Raw genomic sequence first — 21,668 nt, forward strand, 5'->3', positions numbered from 1 at the left:
GTGGGGATGTGCAGTGGATGACCTAACAGGTCATTTCCATCTCTAATTTTTACATTTAACATAAGGAATCACAAAACTCTCTTGCCATGAGGTACAAAATAATGACTCAGCACTTGGGAAAAGCCAGCAGTATTCATATACAGGATGAAAGGGGAAATGTCATACAATGATGAAGTAGAGAGAATAATAGCAGAGAGAGTTGCACCATAAAAGCAATCAAGATGCAATGACTCTTCTCCAGCAGTGCAGTCCTGTTGAGCAGAGCAGGGTAGACAAGATTTCTGTTATTGAGTTGGCTCTATATTAGGAACTCATCAGTTGCTAAGCTGAGAGAGAATATTATTTTCCCTTCCTCCTTTTTAGTTTCCTGGACTGCTTAAAATGAAGCTGTAACAAGCTGCAAGAGAGCACAGGGAGTTAGTTGGTCCTGGTATGCAAAATGGCCTGCTGCAGCCTGCCCCAGGATGCCTACCAGCAAATCCTAGCAACCTCCTGTCCTGGGCAAGCTGGAGTCTTTCTTACCACATCTTGTGATGAAGGCTGGGATGGAAGAGCAGGAGATATCCACAGAAACAGCAGGAACAAGGGAGGGTTATGACCTCACACATGGCCCCAAACACACTGTGCGTGATGTAAAATGTCTATTTTAAGTGTAATGAAAAATCAGTGGTCAGTCATTTCAAGACTCCAGTACACATTTCCTTGGCTCTCTCCCGACATGGATGCATCCCGCTGAGACCAGAATGAGACCCGCTGAGAACAGAAGCCTCTAATTCAAAGCGACCCATCTCCAAAACAAGGAAACGCAACCCACCCCACACTACTTGTCTCTGACGTTCGTCCAGGGATCACACCCGACATTCCCGTGGAAGTTACGAACAAACGCGGCGCAGCTGTACGCGCCTGCCTGCGTTAGCGCTGTGCCGCTCTGCAACACGCACACACCGCTCCGTGACCCCATGTGTTCGCCGTGCTGCGGGAAGCCCAGCCGGACCCCGAGGCGTGGAACCCGACCGACAAAACAGAGCCGGGCGCTTCCGCGCCGCGGCCACGCCATACGGGTTGAGAATCCGTGTCCTCAGCACGCCAGCTAAGGCGCGGTGCTTCCCTTTGGGCGCCGGGCGTCGCGCCACGCTCGCTCTTTGCGAAGCGCGGAGCTCCCTTCTCCATAGTGTGTGTGCGTGGGGCGGCGAGGCCCCCCCAGCCTCCGCATCCCTACTCGGGGCTCCTCGTCTCCTTCGCCGCCTACTGTAGGACCGCGCGGAGCCACTGCTGCGCCCTGCCCGGACTTCCCGTGCCACTTCCAGGCTCTTAAAGGGGCCGCTCCGCGTGCGGAACAAAGGCCATTGTTGTCGTTGCCGTTCCGCTCATCGCCTCTCTCAGCACCTTCCACCCGTTCGCCGGGTTCTCTGCCCCCGCTGGCGCGTCTCAACGGCCCTTCCGCGCCGCCTCCCCCCGGCGAAGCGGCGCAGAACGCAGCACGCCTGCCCCAGCCGCCGCGCCCGCCCAGACCCCTTCCTCTCGGCTGTCCTTCAGCGCCAGGGCGCACGCGGGCGGCTGCCGTTCACGGCCGTTTCGCGCCGCGGCGGCACCTTTAAGGGGCGGGGCCGGCTGCCGGGAACTCACGTCACTTTCGGCCCCCCGAAACTCCGGCTTCATGGGCGGGGCACGGCCGGCCGGGCCCGCGCCGCCTTTCGGTTTCTCTTCCAGGAAGGAAAACACTGGTGGGCAGCGGGGGCCGCGGCGGCAGCGCCCGCCCTTTCCCTCCCTCCCCCCGCCTCGCGCTCTCCCCCCTGCCCCGCGCACACGCGCGCTCACACACGCGCGGTCCCGCACACGCGCGCACACGGCCACGCGCGGCGGGGGGGCGGCAGCTTCCGAGCGCCCCCCGGAGCGCGGCGGCGGGGAGGGGATCCCGGGCAGCTCCGCGGGCCGCGGTGGCGGCCGCAACTTCCTCCTGAGGGGCCGGCGGGGGAACGGGAGGTGGGAAGAGCCCCAGAAGTTCCCGGCCGCCCGCTGGGCTGCGCGGAGCTCCTCCTTGAGAGATGTCTGAGCCTGCTGCCCAGTGCTGCATCAAGGTAACGAGCCGGCCCGCCGCCCCGCCCGCTGCCGCCGTGCCTCAGTGTCACGCTGCCTCGCTTAGCTTTGTTTGCCGGGTTTAGTTTATTTCTGCTGCTTTTTGTCACCTTGTCTGTGTCTGCTTGTTTTTCCGGCGGGGGCCGAGCCCCCCTGCCTTCCGCGCCCGCCGCCGGCCCCGCGGGTGCGGCGCGCTGTTTCACGCGGGGACGGCAGCGGCGGTGCCTCGGGTCGGGGCGCAAAGTTGGGAGAAAGTTTCCTGCCGAGAGGGGATGCGCTCCTCGGGGCTCCCGCGGGCACGGCACGGCTTTCCCCTTCTGTTTGGTTGGCTTTATTCTTTATTACCCGAGATATATATTTTTTTTAATTTATTTGTTTGTTTTGACCTTTTTTTAAATTTAATTTAATTTAATTTTATTTTTTTTTAGTTCGCCTCTTTTCGTGTTCCTTTGGCACCCCGCGGGCAGTGCAGACAGACCCCAACGTCCCTCTCACCCGGCGCCCACCCACCCCCCCCACGGCAGCGGGCAGCGCCCCGCCCCCCTTCCCCCCGCGTCCCCCTCCCATGCCGCTCGCCCCGTTCCCTGGAGAAGGGAGCGAACCTGGCGCAGTGGTCAGCACCACGCTTTTTGTCCCTCGACACCTTTGGGCCGAGGAAGCTTCGGGTTCTGTGGCGTGACTGCGGTGTGAAGCGCCCGGCTCTGTTTTGTCTCTGGGTTAAGTGCTCTCGGGTCCCATACCTCGGGGTCTGGCTGGGCTTCCCGCAGCACGGCGGACACATGGGGTCACGGAGCGGTGTGTGCGTGTTGCAGAGCGGCACAGCGCTAACGCAGGCAGGCGCGTACAGTTGGCCGAGCAAACTCCCGCACGCAGAAACTGCGATTCAGCTGCGCCGCGTTTGTTCGTAACTTCCACGGGAATGTCGGGTGTGATCTCTGGACGAACGTCAGAGACAAGTAGTGTGGGGTGGGTTGCGTTTCCTTGTTTTGGAGATGGGTCGTTTTGAATTGGAGGCTTCTGTTCTCAGCGGGTCAGCAATAAGAGTGCTGCTGGTTTTGGGAACAGAAAAAGTGGTCCTTTCCTCGCCTTGGTGCAGTGTGTTCCCGAGTTGTCTGGAGAGGGATGCATCCATGTCGGGAGAGAGCCAAGGAAATGTGTACTGGAGTCTTGAAACGACTGACCACTGATTTTTTTTCATTACACTTAACTAGGCAGGTTCACACGGAATGTGAAATGCCTATTTTAAGTGACCTGTTCCAAGCATTGCAGTCTGGACCTATTTTTACTGCTCAGAATGTTTTGTCCATGTGCGGGCTCTCACAGCAATCTTTGCCTAAGCAGAAGCTGCCATTCAGGTGCAGCACTTAAGGCATTGTCCTGAGTGCTAGTGAATACGGGGCCATCCGAACACAGGAAACAGTTAGAAGGGGCGCAGAGAATTTTTTGGCTCGTCTCCTGGTGCTGGTTTTAATAGTTTCAAATATAGCAGGTCTTTCAGACAGAAAAGTGGATTTCAACCGATAACGTTTCTTCAAACCACTCTGGATAACTTTCTGTTTGATTTTCCTTAGTACTGTTGGCTTTTTGAGCACTTGTTTCAGACAGATGGAGCGAAAGCCAGTTGTGGTGGGCACCCAGATTTTGGAGGGTCTGCTTAGCAGTTGTGTGACTGTACGGGCGCGCCATTATTTCTGCAACCTGTGGGTTGGGGCATGGGAGCAAGCTCCATGCCTATAAGAATGGCTGCAGAGCCGCTGTGTTGCTCTGAGAAGTAGTTTCCTTCTGAGGTTTTGCATTAGGGGTTTGTGAACTGGCAGAGGTGGTAATGGTGAATGCATTTTGGTGATTTTTTTTTCTGTTTTTATTTTTCTGCCCCAACACAGGGCAAGGCTGTGCCGTAAATTCCCCAGCAGCTGAGCGATGAGCCGTGGAAAGCTCTGATGAAGGGATTGAAGGCTCAGGCTCTATTTGTGCTTGGGATGCTCAGTGCACAGTCTATCTATTGGAGAAGCACTCTAAGTTTTAGGAAAACTGCGAGGTGATGAAATTTTGGTGCAGATTTGACTACTTGTAATCAATATAAACTTGCAGTAGTGTCTTTGCTCATGTCAAGTAGGTATGTGCAATTGTATGTTGCTATGTATTTGCTTTGTGGCAGATATGTATATATGTATTTCTTTCTCCGAGAGAGAAGTGCAACACTTAACGTCTGGTTCCACCAGTGCTCAAGTGTGCAAGGCTGGTGGTGAGCCTCTACTAAGAGGCTGATGCTTCTTGTGTTAGTGTCAGTGACAAAACTCCCGTTAAGTTCAGAGTGTGTAGCATTGCATAGGAGAAAGCCACAGTATAAAAGTACATACGTATTTAACATCTGATTAATCACTTAACTCCTTTGCAGCAGCCTATTTAATCCCTTTGAAGCTAGATTTTACTAACAGTGTCCCAATTAAACACTGGTCGTTACTATTCACTGTGTCATTATAGAAGAAGTCAGTTTCCTGGGAGGCAACCCATTAAAACAGCAGCCCCGGTCTGAAATGCCCCAATTAAACAGAGGATCCTTTAATGATAATTTACATGTATTTTTGTACCTTGCATCTCAAATTGCTTTTTGGAGGGAGGCAGTTCAGTGACGCTCTGCTGATAGAAGTGGTGATAAGCAGAAGGTAAAATCACAGTTACACCTGCCTTTTAGAAAGTTGTCTGGGTTCTTGAGCACTTCCCAATGACAGCTTGCATTGTGAAGTCTTCTGACAAAAAGTTTCCTCATAATCTGCTTACTGTGTGAGAAGGGAAAGCGGGGGCAACATGTTTTTGGCCAGTAGTATTGTTCTGAGCTGCAGTCCAAAAATTAGCTGTTTGCATTTTTTTGCATGTGTTTGTTTTGGAATATTTGTGATTCAGTGCCATAAGCTGGGTATCCCCAGAGCAGCAGCAAATCATAAGCAAGTGCTTCTGAAAATGTTCACTTTGGCCTTTGCTTTCTCTTTCTGTGAAACAGGCATAAAATAATAATGAACCTATCTCTGCAGGGTAGTGGTGAGGCTAAGTATTTGTAACGCAACATGGAAACAATGATGTTTATTGCAGAAATGAGTGGCAGAGTGAGTGGTCTGATTTGTTCCTGGATTTTTAAGTCACATAGTGTGTGAGGTAGCAGTGGTGGTGGTCTGTTTTGACTGTTGACACTTTATTGGGGGACTTGTAACTTTCCCAAGGGTCGGTACTGGGGCCTGTCCTCTTCAGTATCTTTATTGATGACCTGGATAAGGGCATTGGGTGCACCATCAGTAAGTTTGCAGATGATACCGAGTTGGGAGGATGTGTTGATCTGCCGGAGTGTAGCAAGGCCCTGCAGAGGGATCTGGACAGGCTGGATTGCTGAGCTGAGGACAGTGGGCTGAAGTTCAAGAAGACCAAGTGTCAGGTCCTGCACTTTGGCTACAGCAACCCCAGGCAATGCTACAGGCTTGGGGCAGAGTGGCGGGAAGACCGTGAAGAGAAAATGGACCTGGGGATATTGGCTGATGCTCAGCTGAGCATGAGCCAGCAGTGTGCCCAGTTAACCAAGAAAGCCAGTGGCATCCTGGTTTGTGTTGCTTGCAGGAGCAGGAAAGTAATTGTCCCTCTGTATCAGCCCTGGTGAGGCTGCACCTCAAGTACTGTGTTGAGTTTTGGGCCCCTCACTACAAGAAAGACATCGAGGTTCTGAAGTGTGTCCAGAGAAGGGCAACAAAGCTGATGAGGGGTCTGGAGCAGCTGAGGGAGCTGGGATTGTTCAGTCTGGAGAAGAGGAGGCTCAGGGGAGACCTGATTGCTCTGTACAACTACCTGAAGGGAGGTTGTCGTGAGCTGGGGTCAGCCCCTTCTCTCGTGTAACTGGTGATAGGACCAGAGGGAATGGTCTCAAGCTGTACCGGGGAGATTCAGGCTGGTTGTTAGGAAATACTACTTTTCTGGAAGAGTGGTCAGGCAGTGGAATGGACTGCCCAGGGAGGTGGTGGAGTTACCGACCCTGGAGGTGTTCAAGGAATGTTTAGACGTTGTGTTGGTGGACGTGGTTGAATGAATGAATAGTACTGGTGGTAGGTAGATGGTTGGACTGGATGTTCTTGTAGGTCTTTTCCAACATTGGTGATTCTATGATTCCAAGCAGCCAGAGAGAACAAGAGCAAAGACAGGCTGCCACAGTTTCTTGTGCATCTAAACAGCAGAGTTGAGGCAGTTGATTCTTTTGCTGGGTTATTTTTTAGGACTACAATGCAAGCCAAATTTAGCCAGTACTGGGTCTAGTGTTACTGAGTTGTCTTTAGGCAGTACTTTATTGGAGAGCAGAGGACATCTATTTGCCTTGTGTATTTCTTTAGTAGCACATGGAACTTGAAAGTAGATGATAGTTGTGGTTTTTTTTCTTTCTTTCTTTCAAAAATGCCACTATTGGATAGAAAATAAATGTGGAAAGCTTAGCTGAAGTTAAGTTTGTTTATGGAATGTTTGGAGCAGCAGTAAATAATGCATTTTGAATGGAATTAGGCCTTTCAGTGGTAGAGGATATTGCTTCTTGACTGTAATACTACTGAGCTCTAAAGTGAACTGCGTATACAACTTAAGGAAAACTACAAATGATTCTTCATCTAAATGATTTTCCAAAGGTTATCCCTTGTTAAGCTGCATGCAGTTTCCTTTGCTTCAGGGTTGTCCTTGTATAGTTTGCAAATAGTGTCAGCACTGAGGCGGTCTGGAGAGAGACAAGGTGGTTAAGAAAGAGAGACAGGTAATCTCAGTGTTATTTATGTTGGTCGGTGTTCTGTGGAATGTTTGCACATGGGAATTAATGGTACTGTAAATCATTTTATAAATGTGTATAATACAGAGAGTAATGCTGGGTGTGACTGAGAGAGTTAAATAGCCCCACAAAAATACTTTGAATGTGACAGCTGGATTTTGCATGTTAAACCATTAACAGCTGGCTAATATTAAATGCAGAGTTCAGATTTTCAATTCTGTAATTAAATGGAAAGCTGTTGTAGATAGGAACTAGAAGTGATTTCTTGTTGTGTGAATTCTTATTTTTTTTCCCAGCTAGCCCAGGTAGGGTCTGAGCAAGCTTGGAGATTATTCGTTTTTAAAATGGGGAGTTAAATCTAGAGGAAACCAACAAAGAAGCATCTGTAAAACTGATGGGATGTTGTAGAAAGTGAGATTATTTGTAACGTTTGTGTTTCAACCAAGTGCAGATGAAGTGATTTTTTTTCCGTTATGAATTCAGTGGGCTCCTCCAAAACATCTATTACTGGAAACTAGGAATGTTTTCTGAATTGTACATGGGAACCTCTGGAAATCCAGGAGCTTGGAGTTCTACCAGATAAATGAAATGTTTAATAAAATGCCAGAGATAGTACTACCAGAATTCAGGGATAGAATTATCCAGTTAGGGTGAGGCATTCAGAATCTGCAAACTGCATTTTCTTTTGTTCTCCTTTTTTCCCCCCTTAAAAGGGCTTGCTGTAAAGTAAGTCTCCATTGTTAATGGTGAGCTGTGAAACTGCTGATGTGCTTGAATGTTGAATGGAGTAAACCCAATACAACAGCAGTGTTGGGGAGCTCCTTCCCACTCTCTTGGAACTCACCTGGTGTCTTTGCTGGGATTACACCTTTTGACAGATGTCTCTTTTTTTCTTCCTGTTAGAGCAGAACTGCAGAACATTGACACAGCACTCTACCCCGTGAATGGCAAGTTCTTTTCTTTGAGTCTGCCCTGTATATAAAAGCACACAGAAACCAGATCTTCTCAAATTTGTCTGGGGTTGGACATTACAGGCAGTAAGATTTGAGGAGCCAGAAACTCTGGGGCAAGGCATCTGCTCTCCTGTTTGTCAATGGAAGACACTGGAAGAATCGCTTCCCAGCAGATGGGTCCTTGATGCCACATCAGCAAGGGGTGACTGGGAGATTTCCAGTGAGCCCCACTGAGGTGCAGCTTGTAGCCTGTAGAGCGAATAGGATGTCAGTGGTGAGCTGCCCTTAGCGGTGGCTCTGGTCTGGGGCCTCACCACAGCTCTAGAGGACCAGCTTTCTCCAGTTTAAAAGTAGACAGCCTGGTGTGGGCACATGTAGCTGCTGTGACTGTGGAGGTGAGGAAGAGAAGGGCTGAGGTTTTTTCACAGAGGGACAAGGATCCTGCAGTGTCCCAGGATACTGGGAAGTTACAAGAACCGGGGTGCTGGTAGAGATAAAATGCTCTCCTCAGATGACAGTCTGAGTGGTTGTTGCACTGTCAAATGAGTTCAGTGAACGGGCTCACTGGAAGAGGATTTGGGGAAAGTGTAGGAGTAGCTTCCAGGGGAAGAAAGTTATAAGCTGTAAAATATTTCATGGTATGTGGCCTGGGTTGTATATAGTGTGTTGCCCTGTAAACACTGGGCTCAAACACCGTGAAGATAATGCCTTAGCAAGTCACCCCACACCAGCTGAATCATCAGAACCACCACTGGCTGACCATGTGCTGGCTTTTGTTACCTTCCAGATGAGATAAATCACAACTTCTCTTAAACCTCAAAGCACTATTAGGGGGAATTAATAGTATATACAGCCGGCTTGGTCATGCTCATGGACAGTAGCTGGGCTCTGCAGGCTCAGAGAAGGATGAAGTGAGGTATTTCCAGTTTTTCTTTTCCCCCTGGCAGTTTTGAGCAGGGTGCTTTCATGGCTCTTCTGCTTAACAGAAACAGTAAGGTCTCCTTGAGCTAGTCCTGTGCTATTGATCTTGGTTTGTCTGCTGATAGGCCTTACTTTTTTCCCGATTTTAGGAAACAATTCTGTGGAGAAATGAAAGGGAAAATAAGCTCAGGTTTCAGCTAGAGGTCAAACAGGCAATTAAACCTGTAGCAGTAAAGGAACCGAGAACAAAACAGAAGAGATCTGTATATTGCATTTTGAATTCATACTGTGTGTTGGTTCTGGTTATAGCATATTTTACTGATTATTAAGAGGGCTTGTAGTGGCACTGGAAAATAAACAGAAATGTGTAGTGAAGTTGATGAAAAGCCTGGGGAACCTTCCATAGGAAGAGAAGCTAAATTGCCTGTGACTCTTCAAATGACTCAGTTTGGAAAAGGAGACTGCTGAGGGCGATATAATAGAGATCTATAAAATCACCCAGTAGTAGTGTATGGGGAGCAATTACCTGATAGTACACAACTACACAAGCAATGAAATTACCACTGAGCAAGTTTGAAACAAGTTCTTCCATCTGTGTTAAATTATGGAACTCACTGCTGCAGGATGCTGCAGAGGCTGTAAATACAAATGGATTTTAAAAAGTGGGTAGAGGAATACATAGAAGATTTTAATCCTGACAGCTTTTATGGGGGAAAAAAACCCTGTAATTACCATGGGAGAAGATTGCTTTTTCTATTAAGACTTTTCTGAGATGGACTTCTTATCCTTTAGAGACAAGATCGCAGGCAAGGCAGGCATGCTCTGATATTATACAGGCATGTAGATGCTCCAGTGTAAAATTCTGCAAACTATAAAGCTGGTCTCAAGTAGTTATTAGTCTCCTCCAAGTTGTTTCTGAAGTCTCTGTCTCAACCCCTAACAGTCTTGATTTCAAGAGCACTTGTTATTTGTGAAGAGAGCTGAAGAAGAATCTGTCTGTGAGTCTTCAAGGATCCTGTAAAGTCTGGATTGCTTGGAGTAGCAAGAGATTGGTTTTGTTGCTTTAATTATTCAGATTCAAATGAAAAAGGGGAAAACCTTCAGGGAATACAAGGAAGGGGAATTACTGCTTAGTGCTGAAAAACAGAAGTTTACTGGTTTTGAGGGACAGACATTGTTTACTTCCAGGAGCCAAGTGCAGGTTGAACTGTGCTTTTCCAAAGGTCTCACAGTTCCCATTATCACCCTTATGAAATGTGGTTCTGAAGAATTAACTCTTTTTTTTCACGTGTGCAACTAATGGTGTCCCTGCTGGAGGCTGCAGGGATGGGGACAGGAGCTGCTGCTTTGCTACTTGGCCAAATGCTGTGAGCAGTTGCTGAACCATCTCATTTGTAAAGAAGTGCTGTGCTTTGTACAGACCTTTGTGAATTTTTTTAAGCAGCGAGGAGAGGAATTGATTTACAAATCAGTTTTGATAGTTTTGCATGTGTACTTTATTCTTTGTCTTAAAGTAAGACTGATTCATATCTGTGGAGAGCCATTAAAGGACTGATGTGCAGCTAAACATGGTCTTTAGCCTACATCTAGCTCTCCTTTCTGCTAACCTATAGCATTCATAAGTATCTATGTAAGTAATTACATAACTTCATAGTTTTCCTTAGCTTTTTGTTAAATCTTTTGATTTTGGGAAATAATGAATTACTTTATTTGATGAATGATTGATTTCTTATTTTTTAACATGCTATTTATGATAGACTGTATTTGGCTTTGCAGCGAAATGTAGTTACATGTACAATCACCTTTTGTGTCCCCCAAACCCTAAGAATTAAAAGTGATCTTAAATAAATAAATTGATATTTGTACTTGAAAGTGAAGCATCTGGTACATTCTGACATATTTTTAAATTGATTCAAGTTTTCTTTTTAAGCAAATAGTTTTTGTGGTTTTTTTTATGATTGCACTGATTGCTTGTCTTGATGATTTAGTGAGGTATTTAGTTCCTCACCCCTTGTATTTATTTATTGACAGGAGTAAGAAAACAAGCCTTCCATTTCTGCAGCTCCAGAGCATTTTCCAGCTTTGTAATGGGTATATTGGCTAAATAAAAAGAAGAAAATATTCTCTGTGTCTGTTGTCTACAGCAGTCTTGATTGTGTGGCAGGCTTGGGCTTAGGTGTACGACAGTGGGTCCCACTGGTTGAAATGATATGACTTTTATTCATGCTTTAGTATAGTTTTGTACTTGGTATTTACCTTTAAATTTGCTCTTTTTTTTTTTTTTTTCTCATAGCTATGACTGGATCTCAGTGCACTTGTTTAGGTTCACATTTAAATGACGTGGGTTAGAAATACAGCATTAGGAACTTTTTCTGGCTTCCTCTGGTTATCCTTCGTTGTGATTTTTCTTTTAATGGTTAGTGGTATGACCTGTCTTCATTAGCAACGTAGGGCCAAAGCAATAGAAAATGAGCTGACACTAGGGGTATTTCTCCAGCCTCAATATTTGGCTTTGCAGACAATAGAGGAAGGCATCATAGATGCAGAACAAGCTTTAAGGTTGCAAATGAAACAAAAACTCTAAAAAAAAAAAAAACCTTTGAAGGAACAGATTTTAGCATTCATCCTCTAGTATAGGTGTATGTTTTCAAAGGTACTTGAAAGGCTCCATTAGCTCAGTGTTTTAATGTGTTGCTGCAGCCAGTTTCCTTTCAGTAAGAGGGAGCTGTGATTGCCCTTCTTCATTAGTGTGGAGCTGAGTGTCTTCACACAGTTCCTTGGCACTTAGAGTTGCAGAAAAATAACACCGTGCTCTCCCTGCATGGTCTTCTCAGGCTCGTTTGCCTGCTGCCTGCCTGAGACTCCCCTTCTCACTGTTCTCTTGGGACATTCTGTGATCCTTAGGTCGGTCAGTGCCATTGCTAGTGGTATCCGTGCTAATGGGGTGAGTACCGGCTGAGTACCTTGCAATCCTACTGCTGCTGCCTAAAAGGTGAAGGGTTGTATGGTCATGAAAGAGGCTATGTAAGCAAGCATTTCAAGGCTAAAGCTACTGTCTTGATTTGCACTAGAGCTCCATGCCTGTGCTGCTCTGAGCCCATCTGTCTTCATAAGCTAAATACACAGAAATTTACTCAGCATTGCTGCAAGGTACAGGCTTTCACATGGGATGGCCCTCTATGCCTGGATAGATAGGTAGCTGTTGGAACCAAACGTGGATCTGGTGTCCATGTTTCTAGTTACCTGCTCTAAGCAATCTATGGGACTATAGCAAGTCTATGGGACTGTAGCAAATTTCTTAGGTTAATGGAGGAAGGAAAACAGGAACAAAGGAAATAGGGTGGGATTGGAAGTGAGGGATTTAAGAAGGAAAAGGAAGGAGTTTGCTGTGACAGGAACTCCACACTGGGGCCTGTTGAAGAGTCCTGTGAAAATTGTGAACATTCTCTTACGAAGGTCTTAATAGGCAAAGAGAAGCTGAATCAGGAATAGTTATTTTTTGTTAGAGAAATCCAGCAAACTAAGTGGATCAAATGGAAATATCCAGCATACACCTCATACAGTGAAGCTATCAAATTTACTGCCAGAAGTTACAATGCAGGACCAAAAAGAAGATGCTTTTCAGTAGATGGTTTTTTATTAGATTGAATCTATGTGAGGCCGTGAATTGCAAAGATAAAGATGCAGTCCTTGGCTCAGAGAACACCAAGCTTATGCATTGCTGGAGGAGCATGCAAGAGAGAGTTTGTCTCTTACGTTCTTGCCCTGAGCATTTCTTACTGGCTGTTACTGGAGATGTGGTGCTGCTTTCGCAGACCCTTGGTCTGACCAGGCCTACTGTACTTCTGTTTTCGTTTAGACTTCTCATACTTTGATGCTGCGCTTTCCACTGGTACCTCTGACAGATGGAAAAGTAGTAGTTGAGAAAACCGCTCACATGAATCAGGCCTTCTGCTCTGTTTCTTGCTATTGTTTTGATATTTCCTCAGCAGAGGCAGCCTGACCATCTGAAATTCATGAGATGAATGTTCTTCAGATTATGAAGTACTTCTCAGTGAATGTTGTTCCAGAACACTCTTGGGGATTTTCCTGTCCTTGATTTTCCTCCTGAGCTGTGATGCCATTTATTGGCACAAAGGGCTTTGACCTGTTTTATTTTTCTAGGTTCTTCTCAAGATTTGGCTGATAGGAGTGGAAAAAATAATTAGATTCTTAGATAATCCAAATGCTACGTGCTGTGCCAGCCACACCTCTTCTGATGGTTGATAAGGGACAAGTGAGCACAGTTCTTTGCAAGATGAGGATGCGTTTGTTTGGATGACAAACAAGCAGCTGATGACTGTATTGTTGATGAACAGGTGTTATACAATACAGGGACAGGTCCAGCACTTCCATTAATTTATGCTGTCAGCATGCGTGCAACCTGCTTTGGAGTGAATATTTAATTTGATAGTTTGGTCTTTTTGCTTTTTATCCCTTGACTCTTCTTTTTAGGTTCCTAACAGCTGAGAAAATTGAGGAGGAAGTGTTATTTACCAAGTGCCTAGACTTCATTTTTCTACACTAATGATTAAGAAATGAGTAAGCTGGTAGACAGGATCTTTTCGTGAGACCCTGTGTGGACAAAAAGTTTTCCTTTGGCACAGGTGAACTATTTTCCAAATCATGCTTGTCTTGCGCTAATGCAGTTAGTGAACAATTAAAACTACAAAGGTAAGCTGGCTAAAAGAAAAAAAAACAAAAAACAAAAAAAACCCTGCAAGTATGTGTGTCCTCTGCCAAGTCCTCCAGCTGACATGTAAGCAAGCCAGCCTTGAAGTGCCACCTAACTTGCTGTCCCCTTGCCATGGGCTCCTCCTTGACCACACAGCCTGAATATCTGAAATGTTACACCTGCTACCAACATGGGTATAATAAAAAAGCCCTGGAAATATTCTCAAAAGACTGGTAGGTGAGGGAATTTTGTTGTCCAGTGTTAAACACAAGGAACGTAATTTTATAATTTCATGCAGAATTACAGTATGCATGTGTGCCACATGCAGACTCACATATGTAAGCTTTCCCAGTTCAGTGTGAGAGCACAGTAATTATGCGGTCCTCTGGTCAAGGAGTATCTTGTTTGCCTGAGTTCTGTGGATTATCTTTAATTTATGACATCTGATATCTGTTTGCACTGCACTCAAGTTTTTGACTTTTGGATTTCCTATTCAGACTTAGGCTTTGGATATCAATCTTGTTGAGGCATCGTAGAACTGGGTGCTTGAAACAATGGCTGTGAACAAACAAGCAGTTAACTGTGCACTCTGTAATGCCACTGTATTTTTAGTCTGGGTGAAGCAGGGCTAAATTTTCTGATGTCAGCCTTTTTTGGTGCTCTGCCTTCTCCTTTGTTGTATTTCCAAATGCTCATTCATGTACAGACTCCACACTGTGTTTTTTTTTCCCAAGTAGCTTAAGTTTTTTACCTTTTCTTTCACGTCACTGAAGCCCAGCTCTGAAAATAGTGATGGCAAAATAACTGGGAAAACACAGCCTTTGGTAATTGCAAGGTCCTTTTGTTCTTCAAGTTACTTGAAACAGGAGTTAAATGATACACCTGGTTTTAAAAAGTGGTGATAGTCTCCATCTGATCTTTTCTTCCCAGTGGAAAAAAACTAGGGTTTGATAACCTATATGGCAATACAGTGGTAAACTAGGAGTGGCGTAGACCATTAATGAAAAGTACCTTAACTTTGGTTTCTTAACAGCTTGTTAGATGAAAGGGTAATCGTAACCTTTCTGACTTCCCATTGCTGCTGGCTTGCATAGCATTTGCCTTAAATGAAAGGGCAATGCTCAGATCTCAATGTGCAGAAGTAGCAGGCTGCTCGTGTGGCCAGGTCATTAACATCCTTCTCTCCATTTCTTGCACTCAGGTCTCACTGTCATCCACTGTTAATTCTGCTGGCTGTAGCTTGTTAAGAAGCCCTAGAAACCAAACATTTTTCCAGACACGAGTCATTTGTGCTGAGACATCTGTTTCTCTCATGGTCAACTAGTGTCTAGTCTCCTGTTTTGGCTCTTACTTACATGTTCTGTCAATTCCCTTTTTATGGTTATTCTCCTGAAATTCTGCCCTCTTTGTTAGCGGTAAGTGCAGGTAGGACATTGCAGGCTACCTTGTTGGGCTGTAAGCTGTTTGGTGAGGGCTTCTGTATAGAACTGTTTCCTTCTGAAGCACACAGGGGTTTGGTACAACTAGAAGTGGAGATCTTAGCATGTTACGAAGAAGAGTCAAGATACAGTAGGCAAGGGAAAGTTATGACTAGACCAGGCAGCCTGGATATTCATCCTTCACTGGGTCTGCAAGTTCTTGCATTCTTTTGTGGTATGGAGTCACACCTTCCCTCCTTCCTTGGGTAGTGTCTATGAAGGAATATTTGCCATGTCCAGCTCCAGGCTGATGTTTAGTTGATTTCTTTGATGGGGGTCTCTAACTATTCTTTAGAGGCATTACGACAGTGCATCATTGTTATTTTGCTGCAGAAGTAGTTTGAGGACATTTGTTCAGGATAAGGTGGTAGCTCCATGCAGGATCTGTCCCACCCTTCCTCTTCCTCCTCCCTTGTGCTGGCACGGATGTTTGTGCAGCCATGTGCTGGATAGGGCAGTAGGTCTGGATTAAGGTGAACAGCCTGTGCTAGCACATGGAGATGGGTACAGGAGGGCAGGGCACATGTTTTTAGTGGCGGTGCCAGTTGATCTGGGATTAATGTGCTGATGAAATTCTGGGTAAGGCTTTGGCTAGATGCATGTCACTTGAAATCACAACCAAAGCTCTTAAAGATTCCCACCTGTTTTCATTACAAGGACTGTCCCTTTAGACTCAACAGAGTAACTTCAGGAAAACTGGTCAGTGTTAACTTTTGGCTGTTAAAATGTCATTCTTTGTTAAGAAACCATTTTCCCTTTTCTGATACCAGCAGAGGCCAAGCATCTCAAGCAGCATGGGCATGAAGAGTAGAGGTGTTGCCTGGAGGTACAAAGGAACCTTCTGCTATCGGCACAGCTGCCTGACATCTGTGGATTTCCAACTGTGCTGTGGCTTGTTTTGCATTTCTGCACATACCTTAGCTGTGCCTTTTAGCCTTAATTGTAGAAGAATACTGCTTTAATATGAGAAGGTGCTTGCATGTATTGAGTCTTCTGAGGAAGACTGTGAACAGCAAACTCTACCCCCCTCCTGCTTTATGATTGCAAATTTATGCTACTCTGTACTGCCAGGGCTGACAGACAGACTGGACCTGCTTAACCGTGCATCAAAGTGTGAAGCTTCTCTGGGTCAGGGGAGGAAGTTCATCCCATGTGCCTAATCAAGAGGTCATTTCAGAGTTTCAATTATCTATTAAAACTGTATCCCTGAAACATGGAAAACATGGAAGTTATGCATTCAGCCCATAAATGCTAGCTCTTCGTGAGCCACATCACCACAGCTTTCCTGTGAACTCAATGTATGCCTTGTATTAGCTTTGGCATGAAGGGTGTTTGTGACATCTTTTCTATTGAAAACTAGGGCAGCTCATAGGTCTTAGTTTATTTTTCGTAAATCTTCTATGCTAGCCTTGTGATGTGATTGTAAAAATTTGCCAGCCTGGCACATGTATGCATTATCCTGGACAGGAAGAATAGGTTTGGGTTAAAGGTATTATACAGAGGTACAGAAGGCTTTAGTTCAGTCTCTGTTCTGCTGCTTCGTGTTCTGTGACCTTGAAGTCATTTAATGTGATTGCCCCTCCATAAAGCGTAATGCCTAGCAAAATGGAATCTGATCTTCAGTAGAAACTGTTTGTGCCTTTGTAGCACGAGTAATTTATAGTGATCTTACTGTAACCCCTACCGGTATAATTAATGTTGCTGGATTACAGTCAGTAGAACACATGATTTAACAGTGCCTGGATGTGGTTTTTGGGCAGTTCATGTTTTTTTGTTTTTGTTTTTTAAACCTTCTGTTTTGAACTCATATTAGAAGACTCTCAAAGGTACCGGTCTGTTGGTTCATGTGTGAAAGTAGGCCTCAGCCATGTCCAGGATAGTGAATTAAAAATTTAATGAAAATTAGTTCTACATTGTAGAATTTTTAGTATTATTGAGCTGTCAGCTTATCTTACCCCAGCAAGGAGATTTGTCTAGATTTTAGTGTGAAATAGTGCTTTTCAGCTGATAGCTAGCTGAGGGACTTGATACACAGGTAATATTATTGCTTTTTAAGTAACTCCTTTTCCAAGAGTTCAAATGTGGGATGAAAAAAAATGTCATTGGTTAAGAAAACTTGGAAGTCTGGTCAGATTCCTAAGCATTTGCGAAGAGGAAAGTCAGTTTCTTTTGTTTTTATTTTGAGGTATTCTTGTACAAAGCGGAATGAATCAGCATTTAAGAATTCCATTCTTAATTTGTTTTTCTAGACTCAAGGAAGTTGACTGAAGCAACACCTTTCCCTCAGAAATTAGACATTTTCTAATAGTGACAGTTTCTTGTTAGCTTTGCAGGTGACTGTACAAACAGCAACAAGAATAGGAAATGGTGGCAGTACTAAGTAGCTTTACTCTTTCATTTAATATATTAAATTGGAGGCCAGAGGGAGGCTGCGAGAGGAGTCCATTGCATGTTTTAAACCAGTGTTTTACATCCTCCCTATGACATCTGCCAGACAGGCAGGTGGTAGACCCTCAGTATTTATTTTGTTCTCAACTCCCAGTCCAACTATTTGTCCCCATTCCGTGTCTAGCTTCAAGTGAGGCTGATGACTGCCTACAGCTTTGCAGATGCTCTGACTTGAGTCTGCTGGATGTCTGTCATATAGGCAGATGGTTTGGGAGGGATACTACTTGCTGACCATTATTACACTTGAGCAGTGGACAGCAGCCTCTCTGCTGCTTCCCTGCAGCTGCAAGATGTGACTCACTGCCTGATTACCTGCCTTCTCTCCAGCACCAGGTCAAGACTTCACAATTTGAGGCCTGGCAGTTTTTAAGGCTGATCTTGCCTCGATAAGTCAGCTCTCCTAGATGTGTGTACATTGTTGATGGGGGAGAAAGGAGAAGGGGATGGATGCTGGCTGTGATGAAACGCTGCCTAACTGCCCCATCTCAGTGCATCACATGGAGTCATATTTTCCTCCCAAGCCTCTGTATTATGTGCAAGTTGGAAAACTAGGCTCACATTCTTTGGACGTGTTCATTTTTTTCCCCCTCTTCATTCTTGTCTGAGAAATCTCCTGAATGTTTCTCATTTCATAGGAGACAAGTATGAGACTGGTGCAGCAACTACTTTATTAGGTTGGTTGGCTGCTATCCACCCATCTTCCATTCATAGTATCATGGAATAGTTTAGGTTAGAGGGGATCTTTGAAGATCATCTACTTCCAACCTCTTGCCTTGACCAAGGACATCTTCCACTAGATAAGGTTACCCAAAGCACCATTCAGCCTGACCTTCCACTTGTTCATCTGACTGCTATTCTATTATCAGTTCTTTGCATATATTGGAAGAAATCTTCATTTGTTGTTAGTTTTCTCGCATATTTACAGTGCTCACCTTTCTTGGTTTTGTCTCTGGTGACATCTTGGGGATATGATTTCCTTCTCTCACCTCTCCATAGACAACTGTGCTCCATTCATAGGTAACGTGATGGTGGACTAGTAGTACTGCAGACCTGTTCAATGTGGATAGAATGACAGCTGGTACCAGGCAGCGAAGAGGTCTAGTGATTAATTTTTGTTTATTTTTATTTTTTAGATTAGAAAAGAAACCTGAGCTAGAAGGCTTGGCTATTTACAGATATTTCTTGGAACACTGTAATCATCAAGAACAATTCCTAAACATCTGAAAGAAAGGATTTTATTTATTTATTTATTTTGATGGAACCAAATTATGTAAAATCAAAAATACCTGATTTAGAAAGGTAGCTTCCATGCAAGCCCTGCTGAATGACTGTGGTACCTTCTATATTTCTCTGAAATACAACGGCTGCCCTGAAAGTAATGCCTCCTGTTTTATTACGTTGGCCAGCAGCATCAGAGGTGGATGTTGGTGGTTCAGCAGTTGAGGCTGAACCTTCCTGCCAGTGTTCCATTACATTTTGTTACTTTGTGACGGATGGTAGCAGAGGGGCAGTCTGACAAAATGGCATCTGACCTGGGAGTGTGTATGAAGCAACAGTGTGTCATTGAATTCTTCCATGAGGAAAAAAATTTGCGTTGATGTTCATTGATGCTCGCTTAACATTTATGGAGACAAAACAGTGGATGTGAGCACAGTGGGGGGGCGAGTGGTGCATTTCAGCAGGGGCAACAGAAACATGGAAGGCAAGCCATGGACCAGATGGCCTTGCAGATTTTTACAAGCATGGCATCCAGGTTCTTGTTTGTCTCTGGTGCAAATGCGTAGCTAATGGTGGTGACTATGTTGAAAAATAGTGTTTTGTAGCTGAGATTTTGCGCTATCGAATAAAATATTATTGTACTCCTTGTATCTGTTACAGTTTATATGGAAATAAATAGGAGGCATTACTTTTGGAGCAACATATTTACATCCAAAATATATTGTTGCCTTGCTGTTAGTAGACTTTCTATCAGCTCTGTTAGCAGACAGAGCCTAGCTGTTGGCTTCTAGGGATTACTCCCTTTCTCTCCTAGGTTGGAAATAGCAAGTTTTTGCCACCTTGTTTGAGAACAGGCACATTCCCAGCTGCAGCAGTTGCTTGTACAGATCGATGTCAGGTTGTTTGAGCAGCTGGACAGAGATTTTTGGAGCTGCCCCTGCTGGGCTTGCTTGTGTACCTGAGAATCATTTTGGTTGGATCCATCCTTGAATTGAGATTGACTCAAGCAGCGTTATGGTGCAATTATTACTTGTACAACAGAAAAGTAAAAGTTGTATGTGTGTGTGTATACGGATGTTCGTAATTCTGTAAATAATAATTCCTAACTCCTCCTAGGTCACTTATTTCTGTCATCTCCCCTTACTATCAGAGGTTGTTTCCATGTGTTTTACTGGGGAACTGAGAATTCTTTTGGAAGTTAGGAGCCATGTGAGCTACACTCAGGCTTTACAGAAAGGTGGTGGAAGTGCTGGGGGAGGGAGCTCACTTTGAGCATTCTTCCTTGCCTGTGGAATATCCTTAGTTCTTAAATGCCTTGAGAAAGGGCAGGGGGATAGGTTCCTGGAAGAGCTTTCATTGCCCAGGGGAACCCTGAAGAATTTTGCTTGCGCATGTAGCCATTTTGTGGTGAGTACAAATGCATCTTGCTCTGCACTGTTTGGAACTGGGCTTGTTTAGCACTTATGTCTCACATAAGGATGCTGCCCATTTTTTTTGTTTCCCTCCTCACTCCCACAGTCTTGCAGAAGTGGTGTTTTTTTTGGCCACCTGTGGCTTGAAGCAGAGCTGCTGGGAGTGTGTGTGAGTGTGCGCACACAGATTAGAAAATGAGAGGTGGGGAAGCTCAAACAGCTTCCTGAAGTGTGGGAGTGCAAGCCAGAGAAAGGAAGGAAAATCTTTTTGAAGCTGTATCAGTGCTTTACACAGACAAGAATAGCAGACAGAGCATGTTGACAGAGTGGTCTGAAGATAAATGTGGCCATGTGACAAAGCTTTAACACTGTAAAGATCACCTCTGTCCACTAGCAAAGCATACGTTTACAACAGGAGTGCAGTTTTGTCAGTGTGGCTGGGTCTATGGAACACACTGCTAGTACAGCTGTGTTATCCAGAAGACAGCAAGTAAGTCTGCACGTGTCTGTAGGTCTGGACCTGCGGCCCTTTTAATCTGCGGAGAAGGTGTGAGGAACAGCCTGGATCACGTCTTGTGAAGGCACTGCAACTGGGAGAAGAGGCGGGATATCCAGCTAGCTGTTTTTCTGCTGCAGATTTGTGGTTTGTCAGGCTGGGTGCTAGTCCATCAGTGCTTGCATTCTTCCTCCAGCTCCTGTAAGTAGTTCCTGAGCAGGGTGAAACGCCTTGCCTTAAGCCGGCTGTGCCAGATGTTGGCACCTGGTGTGCTGATGGGACAGCGGGGACTTGCTTTCCAGTCATAGGAGCAGCCATGCCTGAACCTTCAAGACTTTGTTACATCACTGTTTTGAGCTTCCTTCTCAGAGTTTTCTTGTCCCTTTCTCATCCATAAATGACAGTCAAGGATTGTTCCTCAGAGGATGTTGAAATGCTAATAGGACACTCTTTCCTTATTTTCCTGTGTTAGATTTTCCAGGCCTTCCTGCCCCATTGCCAACCTTTCCTGGATGGCCCAGCAGCTGAGTGATCTCCTGTTCCTTTTTTTATGGAGCGCTGTAATCCTGGATACCGCATTAGCAAAGCTGTTTTTGCATATGATGTGGTCAGAGAGGGGCGACCTTCTTCCCCCTTATGCAGTTGTGTAACAGCTGGATGACAAAGGTCTTCTGGCTGTCTTCTCTGAATTGTTTGGAAAATAGCTCAGACTCTGCTTGGGCACCATGGAACAGGAAACAGTGTGGGCTCCCAGGGAAGTGATCTGCTGGGCAGAACTGGAACTTGTATCCGCAGCTTTGGTTTTGTGTTCTCAACGCTATTTCTGAAGGTGTTAGAAAATCCATGTTGTTTCCTCTGTTTTCCTAATTGGGAAAAGGAGGCAGAGAGAGGAGCAGTGATGAAAAGGGAAGGGCTTGTTTAGAGTGTGGTATTCTAAGATGGAAATAGCAACCTGGTTTGTTGTAGTTCAGTGCTCTGGGTACCTGCATCACATTTAATCATGTGTTTAACAATAGGCATGGCAATAGCTGCCATTTAGTTCCTTCTCTTTTCAGGGCGTCATGAGCAGAACTGTTCACTGAATTCAGACTGCAGGGCCACTTCCACTTACCAGACCATTAGCATTGCCCAACCTGCCAGGTCATACAAAGATGTACTTGCTGGTG

The 21,668-nt window shown here is 45.2% G+C and overlaps 1 protein-coding gene across 1 annotated transcript in view; it reads left to right on the forward strand.

Moving 5' to 3' along the window:
- Positions 1-1,935: 1,935 nt before the first annotated feature.
- Positions 1,936-21,668, forward strand: part of ETV6 (ETS variant transcription factor 6) — a 131,456-nt gene continuing 111,723 nt past the window's right edge. The window contains exon 1 of the mRNA XM_042889960.1: positions 1,936-2,078. Coding sequence (XP_042745894.1) covers positions 2,046-2,078 — 33 coding nt within the window. The 5' untranslated portion in view covers positions 1,936-2,045. The remainder of the gene's footprint in view (positions 2,079-21,668) is intronic.

This window comes from Lagopus leucura, unplaced genomic scaffold (assembly GCF_019238085.1).
Source record: "Lagopus leucura isolate 7727_CA_CO unplaced genomic scaffold, USGS_WTPT01 Super-Scaffold_100159, whole genome shotgun sequence".
Taxonomy (NCBI): Eukaryota; Metazoa; Chordata; class Aves; order Galliformes; family Phasianidae; genus Lagopus; species Lagopus leucura.